General features: G+C 37.5%; 1 protein-coding gene across 1 annotated transcript; it reads right to left on the reverse strand.

Moving 5' to 3' along the window:
• On the reverse strand, positions 4,686-9,201 carry LOC109709674 (beta-glucosidase 26-like). The gene is made up of 11 exons (XM_020231999.1): positions 8,879-9,201; positions 8,713-8,771; positions 8,412-8,487; positions 8,078-8,149; positions 7,862-7,949; positions 6,906-7,149; positions 6,121-6,236; positions 5,811-6,028; positions 5,672-5,703; positions 5,265-5,367; positions 4,686-5,158 (listed from the first exon to the last, which is right to left on the reverse strand). The coding sequence occupies exons 1-11, from the start codon at positions 9,123-9,125 to the stop codon at positions 4,881-4,883; spliced, it is 1,533 nt and encodes a 510-aa protein (XP_020087588.1). The 5' UTR covers positions 9,126-9,201; the 3' UTR covers positions 4,686-4,880.

The following is a 13,945-nucleotide window of genomic DNA, read 5'->3' on the forward strand; positions in this document are numbered from 1 at the left end:
TCCTGGATCAACCTAAAAGAATGTTATCTCCCAGATATACTGGGTAGGTTAGAGAGAAGTGGAGTAAAGAGAAGAGAGTTGAGAGAGATGTGGGAACTATCTCTTCTTCTTCTTCTTCCTCTTCCCCTTCTTCCTCCCTTCTTCTTCTTCAAACTCTCGATGATCACCTGAACCTCGTAGAAGGAGTGGGATAGAAGTAGGAACCACGAACCATGAACCTGAACCTCGAACGTTCTCTCTTCTAGAAGTGGGAAACTCGAACCTAACTTCGAAGAATCTCCAACCATCGGGAAAGAGAGGTAGATCTGAAACCTAAACTCCAAAAGAACACAACCTTGGGATCTTACTCTAAAATCCCAACTAAAACCCTGGAAAACTAGATCCCGAAAACCTCGAACTAGTGAACCTAATCTCGGAAGGAAACCCAACCTAACCTTCCCTAAATCGAGAAAAAACCTCGAATCCTTCTCTAAAACGTGATCTCCATTCAAAACTGGGATAAAAACTCTACCAATTACAAACTAGGATATCAACTAGCATTACGGGCACATAGAGAAGCGAGTTATGAAAGTCCCATAAAACTCTGAGCACCTGTTGAGTCAAAAATCCAATATTGCAACAGCCCGGTCTGGGCAGTTTTCGCCCAGAGGGACCGGTCTCTCCCCAGCAGGGACCGGTCTCTTGCTGCGAACCCGAGAAACCAACGTTCGGGAACCGATCTCTCCCTACGCGGGACCGGTCTCTCACTGCGTAGACGCGCTCGGGCGCCCGCCAGGGACTGGTTGCCTCAGGGCTGCCGCAACACTGCTCACTGCGGGACCGGTTTCTCCTTTCAGGGACCGGTCCCCGAGAGTGAAAACTCTCAGGACTCGTCCAGAATTCAGGTTTTCAAACTTTTTAGGTTGGAAAACATTCTACGACCCTCCACCAAGTGTGGAAAAGCTCGAAACCCATCTTGTCACTCGAACCTCGCAATTTGCGAAGGTCCAGTGTGCTACAATAATTTAGATACATCACATTTGTTTACTAGTGTGATTAGTATCTTGATAGTGAGGGTTCCGTTATTAGCTCACTACAATTGGTATCAGAGTATCAAGGTTGAGTGCAAGGTGTTCGATAAATTGTCTCAATGGCAACAAATCGATTAGAAGTGGACAAATTTGATGGAAAGAGAAACTTTGAACTTTGGAAGTTAAAAGTTCATGATATATTAGTACAACATGGGCAATACAAAGCTCTACTTGGGAGAGATAAGAAACCGGAATGGATGACCGATGATGAATAGGAGGAGATGGAGATGAAAGCTTTAGCCACCATTCGCATGTGCTTGGTGGATGAAGTTCTTTTCAATATAATTGGAGAGAAAATGGCTTTTGGATTATGGGCAAATTTAGAGAGCTTGTACCAAAACAAATCAATTACCAACTGGATTTTCTTGAAGAGACGGTTGTACTCTTTGAGAATGAAAGAAGGCACCAAGGTCTCCGATCACTTGAATGTATTCAACAACATTATTTCTGAGCTTGAGAGTATCAGGGAGAAGATGAAGGATGAAGATTGTTAAGGATTTTATAGGTTGGCGAATTTCGTAAAGTTGTTTGGAGTCTTGAAGAGTTGATCGCNAGATGGCTCTTTGAGATTTAGGAACCGGTTATGCGTTCCTAAGAATCCAGATTTTAAAAATAAAATTTTGAAGGAGGCCCATTATTCGGGATATTTAGTGCACCCTGGAGGAACAAAAATGTACAGAGACTTGAAGAACATCTTCTGGTGGAGTGACATGAAAAGGGAGTTGCAGAGTTCGTGGCTAAGTGTTTGACTTGCCAGCGTGTGAAAGTTGATAAGAAGAGATCAGCCGGCTTACTTCAGCCCCTTCCTACTCCTGAGTGGAAATGGGAGAGAAAAACTATGGATTTTGTTACTCGACTACCTAGAAGTGAGAAGGGCAATGACGTAGTTTGGGTCATAGTTGATAGATTGACTACGTCAGCGCACTTTCTGGCTGTAAAGACGGGTATGACTTTGGAGAAACTAGCGGAGCTCTATATTGCACAAATAGTATGTCTACATGGTGTTCCAGTTTCGATCGTGTCTGATCGTGATTCAAGGTTTGTGGCTCACTTCTGGAAAGGATTACATAAAGCTTGCATGCCTGCAGGTCGACTCTAGAGGATCCCCGGGTACCGAGCTCGAATTCGCCCTATAGTGAGTCGTATTACAATTCACTGGCCGTNAGATGGCCAGTCCGAGAGAACGATTCAAATTTTCGAAGACATGTTACGTGCTTATGTAATCGATATGAGAGGCTCTTGGAATCATTACCTACCATTGGTCGAATTTGCCTACAATAATAGCTTCCAGGCCAGCATACAAATGGCTCCCTTTGAAGCCTTGTATGGACAGAAATGTAGATCCCCTCTATGTTGGGATGATGTTGGTGAGAGAAAGCTACTTGGTCCGGAGATTGTGCAACAAACTATTGAGAAGGTTCATTTGATTAAGGAGCATCTCAGAGCAGCTCAGAGTCGGCAGAAGAGCTACGCTGATAATCGAAGACGACCGCTCGAGTTTGAAGCCGGAGATCGTGTCTTCTTGAACGTGTCACCCTCAAGAAGTATTATGCGCTTTGGAATCCGTGGGAAGCTTAGCCCTCGTTATGTGGGCCCTTTTGAGATACTTGAAAGAATTGGTGACGTAGCGTACAGACTAGCCTTACCGCCTTCTTTAGCTGGAGTGCACAACGCCTTTCATGTATCTATGTTGAGAAAATATGTTCACGATCCGAGCCACGTTGTAGAGCCGAAACCTTTGCAACTTAGAGAAGATCTATCTTATGATGAACGGCCGATACGTATTGTGGACCGAAAAGAGCAAGTTTTGAGAAGACGGGCCATTCCATATATTAAAGTCCAGTGGAGCAACCATTCCGAACGAGAGGCTACTTGGGAACTTAAAGAACAGATGAGGAAGAAGCACCCTCAACTCTTCGAGAGCTAAGGTGTGTTAAGTTTAGAGGACTAAACTTCTTTTAGGGGGGGGTGGTTGTAACACCCCACACTTTTAACTTCTTATTTTGACTCCTTTTCTTTTGAAACTTGGACTTTTTTGTAAATATTAAGAGTATTAGGGCTTGGCAGCATTTTGTTTATTTAATCCCTAATTTAATTAGATTTTTTTCCTTTTCTTTTAATTCCGGATGAACCCCTCCCCCAACCCGATCAACCTTTTTCGCCTTTCCCGTACGACACTTTCTCTCTCCCCTCACCGCGTCCGTACGACTTCTGCCACTCCGCTCGTGCGCGCGCGACGCCATCTGATCCCTACCGTCGTCGCCGTCATCCGTAGCGGCTTCCGCCGCAATCCTCTTTGATCGTTATTTTTGGTTCGCTATCGACGGAATCTTGCCGTCGTCTTCACCATTTCGAGAAGGTTTTTCTCTTTCCCTCATTTTACCTCTATATCGAATCTTGTGATCATCCAACCTCTCTATTCATCGTTATATTATTATTATTTTGAATACTCGTCTCTTAATGGTTGAAAATTGAAACCATTAAAATCCGATTTCGTTATATCTAATCTTCATCGTTTGAACAGTTTAGTTTCATATCTTGTATCCTCTGTATGATCTTGTTGCATAAAACTTCGCACATTCTACACATTTTTGGAATGCCCATTATATGTTCGATGAAACGCCTTTGAGAGGGCGAATTTCGTTTTGTTTCTAATTTCGATCTCATCTAATTGTAATTTGCCTATTAATATTCCAACATCTGAAAACCCTCTGTTTGAGCATTGAAATCTTCGTTTATTATTTAAATTTCCGTTCATGTTATCTTCTTGGAATAATTTAAATTCTCCAAAAACTCCTTCATCCCTTTGATCACTATTTGAGGTTCGTCGAATTTATTATTCTAAATCCCTTTGTGCTCCGTCCCGACCTATTTGCATACCATTATATTCTCTTTGCATGTTCATTTTAGTTAGCTTATAGAGAATCGCATGTTTCTATTTTAGGTTTCGATGATTAATTTTCTGCGCAGTTTCGACTGGATAATTTCTCTCTTTAAAGCTGCGTTAAGGTAAGCGACCGGACACCCGTTAGTTTTTCGTAAGATAAATTAGGAAAATATTCCGATTGTACCAAATCTTATTTTGTAGATTTTAAAATTAAGGGTTAAGCATATTGTTTAATATTTCTGTAAATTGAGCTTCAACTGTAATTGACAGGTCCTTTTAGCAAAATGAACTTTTGAAATTTGATAATCTGTTTTGTAAATTAGTGACTGGATAATTTTTTTAATTATAATGTCTCATAGTATTCTGCTATGCTATGTTGGCCATGTCGACATGTATTTTGTTATAGAAGCAAGCTTCGTCTTTGTATTGCGCCTTCGGGTGCCTGCGCCTATCCGCGCCTTTATTTTGTTTGCGCCTTCGGGTGCCTGCGCTTATCCGCGCCTTTGTTTTGTTGCAACTTCGGGTGTCTCTGTTTTGTTTACGCCTTCGGGTGTCTTTAGATCTCGCCAACGGATCATATGATATAGTTAAGTGCCGGAGACTTAATGTTTACGATTATCTTTTGCATGTTATCTATCTGATTCTGTAGCCTTGTATATTTACTAATTTAGTAGATATGCGGCATCTGTTATGCCTCGGGTTTGGGGCGTGGCAATAAGGGCGCACAAAGAGAAGGGATTTCTATAACTGATTCAGTATTTTTAAAGGGAAGAGAGAAACTAATTGAACTAAAGGTCTCAAATGGCTACCGAACTCTAGATCATGAGCCAAATTAGGAGGAAATTGAACTACCTAAAGCTTGCTGATAAATAATAACAAAGACACAGAGACCACGTGAAAACCTAAAATCTAATCAATAAAACTCAATGCTCCTCCTTTCGAATAATGCTCTTGAACCAGTAAGCCGAGTTCTTAGGGTATCGCTTGAGCGTGTTGAAATCAACGTAGACTAGGCCGAACCTCGATGTGTTCCCCAACTGCCACTCAAAATTGTCGAGCAGGGACCACGCAAAGTAGCCGATCACATTGGCGCCCTGCTCCATCGCACTGCGTAGTTCGGTCAAGTAGCTCCTGTAGTAGTTGATCCTTGTTGTATCCTCCAATGCGTGAGGAAGAGTCACGTTACCAGCTTGGTCCATTCCTGCATTCATCGTCACAAACAACAAAGCAAAGTTTAGTTAATCATTAATTGCCGATAGAAGTGAACATAGAGAGAGGGTTAGAATTGACTTTTAAGTTGTTAATACCATTTTCAGCAAGAATGATTGTTGGGCTGTTATATGCCTCCTTAACGTAAGTCACAGCTTTGTATATTCCCCATGGAACAATGTAAAGCCAATATGAATTTGCCTGCATCAATAAATCCAAAACTAATTGATTTTCAAAATTCCTTTCATGTATGCTAAATAAAGAAGATCACGACGTTGTGTAGGTGTCACCTTCTTGTGCTAAAAAACAAGAATGATTGAAATCTATGAATGAGAAGAAATGAAGATAATACAGAACTACGAATGTAAAAGAGAGAGAAAAAAAAATGAAGATAATACCAAACTATGATTGTGAAAGAGAGTGAATAAAAATAGTCCTTCACATCTATGGCTAAGTTAAATAGTTCATAAGTCAATATCAATGCTAGTAATGAGTATAAAATTACCAGTTTTCCGATTTCCACACCATTACGATCATCTACAAAGGAAAGTTCAGAAATGGAAGGGATTAGTATAGCATTGTTAAAACACCATCAGCATGTACTTAAGTCTATATAATCACTCGAGAGGCCAGAGAGAACTCACAAATATAATTAACATGCCAGTCATTTGAGTAGCTGACTTCCATACCACTGGTCGGTTTTTGGTCCCCCATATAGTAAGCGGTGTACTGATTGATGCCCACGTAATCGAACGAACCTTTAACAATCTTAACCTCCTTAGCAGTGAACTTGGGCAACCTGTCCTTGACAATCTCTTGCATTGTGTTTGGATAGTGACCATACACAATCGGGTGAAGGAACCTGCAATAGATTGAAACCGTGTTTGTAAATACTCAATTTTCTTAATGATGATGACAAGTTAGGTATTAGTTAAAATATTTTTGTGATTTTACCATCCAAGATGGAAGTCTCTGGCTCTTTGAGCGGCTGCTTTGTCCTCTGCAGAGTAAGTATGAGGCTCATACCATACAAAGTCCAAGAGTATTCCAATCTTTCCCTTTTGAGAAGCCTGAAAATAGTTAATTTTCATAAATATTCTGTCGCTTTTTGATTAACTAACAGCATCTAATATGACAACTGAGATAGCAGAGCAATTAGTCGTGCCTTTCACATGAAATACACAAGAAACGTTTCCAATGTAACTAACAAAAGTTACTATATGATTTCCTACGTAACACAAGAAAGGTTTCCAATGTAACTAACTGCAAGTTGTTCTATGCTTTCCAATGTAACACAAGAAACGTTTCCAATGTAAAAAACAAAGTTGTTCTCAGCTAGAAATTTGTCCAGGGAATCTCCAAACAACAAGATTTTGTTCCAGCATCCTCTTATTAATAAGCCATTTTTCAAGCTCCCAACTGAGAACAACTTCACAATATGAATGTAAGGAGTATTCACTAACAAACTTCCTTTTGTGACTTCCTTTTGTGTGTGATCTACTCTCCAAGAAAAGAGAAATCTTGTAGGTCAAATTAGGAAGAAAATCAGTTCTCAAACTACTGGCAAGCAAGTACAACAAACAAATTATTTTGAAAATAGATCTTGATTGACACCTTTCTTGATTTGTAGGCCCTATAAAAGTTTAGAAGTTGCAAAAGAAAATTTCTGAGGTGTAAGAATATGAAGAACACCAAGCTGATAGAGAAATCGAAGGACAGTTACATGCTCAGACATATACCTGATACTTCTCACGATATCGCTTCACCGCAGCAGCATGAGATAAGATGAGATGATGGGCCACAGTGTAGGGCTCTGTACTTGAGTTTCCCCCTGCTTTACAACCAGTACACCTTCCCGGGGCATGCAAACCGTTATCATACCCAAGAGCCGCCACGCACCTCGGCTCATTCATTGTGAACCAGTTTTTCACTCTATCCCCAAATGTCTTGAAGCAAAAGTCGGCATAGTCCGCGAATGCAGGCCTAAATCAACATGTCGCGAACACAAATATCAAAATACAGATATCAAAAACAAATAACAATAATTACAGTAAGAAAAAAAAATGAATGAGAAAAAAAGCTAATCCATCTTTGCTTACAGGACAAATTACTTTTAGGCCCTGTTTGGATGCATGAATATCTTGTTCAGTATTTCTCCTTTGAAATTTCTACATTTGATTTAAAGGGAGTGCAATCAAATGTTTAGAATTTGATACTATATTAGGCTTTCAAGTCATATTTTGGATAAGAGAAATCACATCGTAGGTAAAATACGCTATCCTACCAAATTATGGATAACAAGCCCTTCGAAGGAGTAAAAATCAAATTCCTTACTTACAATCATGTTACAAAATTCTTAAACGGAAGAAGTTAGTTTTTGGATAGCTTATTCCGACATCCAAACAAAGCATTATGCAGACACCTTGGTCATACTATTATGAATAAGAATTATTTTTACTGTGAATAGATAAAATGTATCTGGTTAAGATTTGTGAAATATTGCTCTGTCAGTAGCAAAACTAGCTCTATTAATATCAATTCCCGTCTGTAAATACAAATTGCAACTAACGGGACCATAATGCTAGAATGAGTCAAGAATAAGTAATAGAATAGGGAAAGAGAAACGATTAGCAGAATAGAACAATACGGTAATAGGATGTAAAAAAAAAAACACACACACACAACTCGAACTTACACTATCTTCGGGTTTAACCAGCCAAGATACTCCTCATGAAGCGCCAATGGGAGATCATAGTGGTAGAGATTCGCATACGGAGTGATGCCTACAAAATAATGAATATTTCTCAGTTTCTCAGTTTAGTATATCATTTAAGAATTTATTGACTTAAAATCATCTACTTGAGAACTTTACTTAAAAAAGAAAAAGAAAAATGCTTCAGAGGGAATGTACCTTGCTTGATCATGTAGTCGATAAGCCTATTGTAGTATGCTACACCCTCCCAATTGACCTTCCCAACCCCCTCTGAATAGATGGAGAACAAGTTTCAATAAAGATATTTGCAAGAACACAATGCTATTTCTGTTACGAATATGAGGGGCTGTTTGGTTGCTTGCATTTCAAGTTGCATTACAGATGCAACTACTTAGAAACCTAAATATTTTGCTCGGTTTGCTGCAGGTGCATCTGCGTGCTGCAGTTGGAGGCCCAACTGTTGTATTTCAAACTACATGCACCTCCAAATGGTGCCGAAATACAAGTTTAAAAGATCACTAATTGTTGGTACCTGGGAAAATGCGGGACCAGGAGATTGAGAAGCGGTATGCATCAAAGCCCATCTCCTTCATTATGTCTACATCTTCCTGTGCCACAAGAAAGCAGATTAATCGATACAATAAATAAGAGAAAAATTATGATCCTCGAGGAAAGAACATTAAAGAAGAAGCAGATTCTTCATGCTTAGTTAGTTATGAACCAATTTGGGACCTGAAATTTAAATTGGGTTTGGGGATTTTAATTTTATCCCAGTTCGATCCCATTTTGCAAAAGGCGCAACAGAGAAAGAAACAATTCATTTTCATAATTACCTTATAGCGATGATACTCGTCGGTTGTGACATCGGCAGTAGCATTATTCGGAATATTACCTGCCCATAAACAAACAAAATAATACTACATAAATAAAATACAGCATAACCATCATACATATTAATATATATGAACTATTATTTAATTAACATGTGAAGAATATGACCTGGGATCTTAACAAATGCGTCCCAAATGCTAGGTCCCCTCCCAGCCTTGAGGGCCATCCCTTCGACCTGGTACGCCGACGACGCCGTGCCGAAGACGAACCCCTCCGGGAAGCTCGCGCGGCTCAGCCCGCCCGTCCCGTTGTATTCTGCCGCAGAGAAGCGGATCGCCCCCGCCAGCACCCCGAAAAGGAAGAAGAAGAAGAAGACCGCACTCAACTTCTTCTTCATCTTCATCTTCATCTTCATCTTCACGGTGTGTCGTCTGCTTAGCAGCTTACTAATCTTGCTCAGTTGAGTTGAGTACTTGAGTGGCAGTACAGATAGTATAATAATTGAAGAGTGGAGGGTCGTACTGGTACCGTCCTATCTTCTTTTATTTATAGTAGAAAGAATATAAAAAGCGAGATAAAAACAGATAGGCAAAAGTAATTTCGCTGTAATAACAGAGCCCTATCTGTGGAATCATGTTAGGTACAGTTTCCAAATTGACAGGCATGGAAAATAGGGATCCGATAACAACGCCACCCATTCTCCTGTCTCTTCCTCCCGTGAATTTCGATACCAGGCAATACGATTCGTACACCAATAAAAAATATTTATACATACAGTCATAATTATTTTAATTTATTTTAAATTTATATAAATTTGTAAATTATATTTACCTAAAAAATTATAATAAAAACTATATTTTATAAACTTATACCTTATATTTTACTAAAAAATATCTTTAATATTCTATATTATCCTTTAATTTTTTTATACATCGAATATTTTTATAATTTTTTGAATTTTGATGAATCCATAATTTAAGTATGTATTTACATTAAAGTTATCAAAATTTAATTTATAATTATTTTAAAATTTAAAATTTAATTTTGAATTTTAGTTTGTCGATTGACCCATTTTTAATTTGTTTATGATTTTTCTTTTTTCTTACGTAAAACAATTAACGTAACGAAACAAACTTTTAATTCTTTTCAAAAAATATGGATAGTAGTAAAATTAACACATGATAGCAAATCAGAAGTGCTCCAATCAGGATCGTCGAGAGCTTCTCACTAAAATTCTATCCCTGTTCATCTGATCAGAGAAATTTCTCTACCGGTCATATCAATATGATTGATAAAAAAAAATCCCACTCATAAAATAAATAAAATATAAGATATATATCCAAAATGAAATATGCCGTTGGCATTTTTCTTTCCATACAGAGTTGGATTTTCCAATGGCGTCTTAACTTCAAATTTTTTAGTTTTGAATTTTTATTTTTTTACTATTTTTAATTTTTGATTTAAACTTTTATCTTTTATTAAATTATTATTTTTCGTGTTAAATATATCATAAATATGAAATATGCCGTTGGCATTTTTCTTTCCATACAGAGTTGGATTTTCCAATGGCGTCTTAAATATAAATTTTTTAGTTTTGAATTTTTATTTTTTTACTATTTTTAATTTTTGATTTAAACTTTTATCTTTTATTAAATTATTATTTTTCGTGTTAAATATATCATAAATATATAAAATTTCGTCCCGTTACAAATAGGTATAGTTATTCAACTTAAAATTTATATATATTTGGTATCTAAACTTTTATTAGGGCATGTGTGGTTCGAGGTATTTTAAAAAACTCTAAAAATGAGGATTAAGAATTATTAATTTTTATGTTTGATTAATTACAGAAATCTAACTTGATAGAAATTTATACTTTTTCTGAATTAGAAACGTGAGAATTCAAAGCATGTCCCATAAAATTTTAAATTTTAAAAGCCAAATAGGTCCTTAAAGTATGTAACGAACCACTCAGTTGTAGTTCATCCATTTATGGCGATTAACAGTAGTAGAATAGCTAAAATAAAATAAAAGACCCTTATTTTCAATAGTTGAAAGCGTGATTTTTTCTAATACCAATTGTATAATCTAAGATCTAAAATAGAACAAAATAATATGGAAAAAAAATATTGGAGGAGGAAGAAGATAACTAAACTAATAAGCAACTAATTATATTCTAAACAACACCTATGCAGCGTCTACTATGATTTATTCATCTAATTAATTAACCAATGCCTAACTATATATAGCCATCAAATCATAACAGATAATAAATCCAACTTTTACTTTGGATAAGTACAAATCCTATTCAATGTATAATTTGAATATACTCTATCTCTAACTAAATTTTAAATTAAATTTGGATTATTATTTCCAACATCCTTCCTTAATCCAAACTTTATTTTCAAGCTGCGAACTCCGTGAAATGCGCATTTTGATTTTGCAATCTCTGTCGCTGTTGTTGTCGTCATGTTCGAGTTGTGCAGTATGATGCCCGTCCAATAATATTGCCATGGTTGAAATCTTGGTCACTAATAATTTTTATCATATGCATCAGTCTTTACAAATTGCCAATACCTACAAATATCTTGAAAAACATGTAATTTTGAAAAAATTGGATTGAGATGAATTTTGTAATTTTGTGGTAGCCGAGAAAAGTCTGATCGACACAGATGTTTATTCGGTACATTGATCTCGTGTGAATTTTCATATGTTTTTTGGTTTCTTTAGTCTAATTTGTAATCTGAGTCTTCGATCACATCAAAATAATGATAAATTTTCTCCCTGCTTTACTGCATAATTTCTTCATCAACAGAAATTTCTTCAATCATATTATCATTGTGAACTTTCTCGTCAGCCTAAGTCGCACCATTTTGATCAACATATTTTTCACGAATCTGATCTTCTTTATGATTTTGATTATATTCTTCTTTCCAAATTGAGGTTTCTGTATTTCGCCGTTTGGTTGAATTTCTTCTTTTTCTTGAATTTCATTCTCTTCCTACAAATATTCTCCTCCAATTTTCGATAGTATTCTCCACGCTTCTCGTGCCACCTTTATCGTTGAAAATTTTCCAACCAACGATAAATCCACTGCTTGAAAAATATATGATAGAACTTCTCTATCTCTTTTTCTAAATTTTTATTTACCAAATTCTTTTGCATAATTTTTATTCTCCAGTTCATCCCACAAATCTTAGGATTCAAAAAAACATCGAATGATGATTTTTCATCGTTTAAAGTTCGTTCCATAGAACTTTGGTAAGTTAGGTTGAATAAACCAATCTAAATCCATAATGAAAACTTGAAAATCTGAAAAATAAGTTTCAAATTTGTAACTTTCAGTTTGGATGACGTCCTTAGTTCATCGAGATCTCGTCGAATTTTTTGTATTTCGGCTTGCTTGCCAAGTGTCACGCCCCGCAACTGCCAATTTGGTCGGTTCGGGCACGCGCACAGACTGCCGAACGGACAGAATTTTTTCTGTACCCCCCAAGACTCAACAACATCATGTACATTTAGTTTTGCCCAGGTAAAAACAAATAACATATATGATTTGCGCGAGAGAAATAACAAGAGAAAGAGAGAAATTTAACTAAACTGTTACATCCACTCATTTACTTAACATTTACAACTCTCCAAAATACAACTGTTTGATTTATACACGAGTTTTCTCACTACATATTCTCTCCAAAATACAACATAACTCTCACATGGTATGTACAAGATATACTAATGCACGGGAAGTCTGCTACCTAGGACGCGATGCCCTTGCCATGATTCTCGGCCACTCCGCTAAGACTAGGATCTGTACAACAATGGGGTGAAAACTAAAAGAAGTTTTCAAAGGGTTCGGCCGCCTACCCCGCCTATTTTTTCACTAGATCTAAGCAGGCATAAGTAGAGGAATATACAAGAATAATAAATACTAACATACTATTATGCCTCAACAATATGAAATGAAATAAGTAACCATTATACTCATGATGCATGTCATTCATATGTTTGTAACCCAATCTCACTGGCCAACCCGAAGGTTAAGCCTAACTCACAACCAATCCCACAAATGAGGAGACACCCAACTCACTCATCCGGGACCGTCTGCTGGTTAGATACGTTAACCCAAAATGTGACAACTCCGGAGTCCACTGCTCAGGTGGAGCGACCACTGCCAAGCCGACAGACGCTATGTGAGTATAATCTAATCCTCCAACTAGAGGATACCCTACCAACTAGGGACAACAATACTCAGGGATCTATCAATCCCTAACATCTAATACCATGAGTGCTATCAATTTCTCTAGCCCAAATGCCACCATATTGTCTATGTTCACCTTCGGTTCATGTCATTATAAAGATTCCATTATTCAAGACCCAATCCTTATGCATATACAACTGTGTTCCATCTCACATTTTCTACATTTACCATAAAAGCATACAAAAAATGAGTACATGACATACACACTACTCTACAATGTATGAGTCTACATTTAAACATTATATCCATATATGGCCAACAATAGTAACATAGACATAGGGAGAAGTCCGATTGTTTCGGATAGTACCACCCACCTTGGTTTGATGCTAAGAGGCGAGAAACCAAGTCCCGCGATTTTACGATACCGTCTTTGCTCGACCCAAGGGTAACAAACGGAAAACGGTGTTCTTCTCCAACGGCTCGACGTAGGCTCGTAAGAACTTAGTTTTGAACTTCCCAACATGTCGATTTATCCTTCAATTAAAGAATTAAGGAATCAATTTCACTATAAACCCCATATCTACAAAATCCCTAATTTCAACCCTAGGATTTCCTTTAACATGGTGAAGAACCAATCCCATGAGAAACCATGGATCATTCTAGGTTTCTAATCCACAAGAACCCTAAAAACATAGATCCTGGGTCAACCAAAGCAAACCCTAGGTTATACTTGCAAACCCTTACCTTGGTCACCTCTAAACCTCAAGCTCCATCTTGTAGAAGAGCCTCTTCTACTCCACCAAGCTCCAAAATCCTTCCAAATCCCTCCAATCCATCTTGTTGGAGAGATCCTAGCGAAAGAAGGAGAGGAAGATGTGAAGAGGGGAAGAAAAAGGGTGTTCTCAGCCTGTGGAGAAGAAAGAAGGGTGTGGGGGCTATTTATAAGTTCCCACAATTGCAAATAGGTCCTTCAACAATTTACATTTGCAACCCTTCAAAATATGCACATTTTACACTGGGTACTGGTACACGGGGTT

Source organism: Ananas comosus, linkage group 4 (genome assembly GCF_001540865.1).
Source record: "Ananas comosus cultivar F153 linkage group 4, ASM154086v1, whole genome shotgun sequence".
Classification (NCBI taxonomy): domain Eukaryota; kingdom Viridiplantae; phylum Streptophyta; class Magnoliopsida; order Poales; family Bromeliaceae; genus Ananas; species Ananas comosus.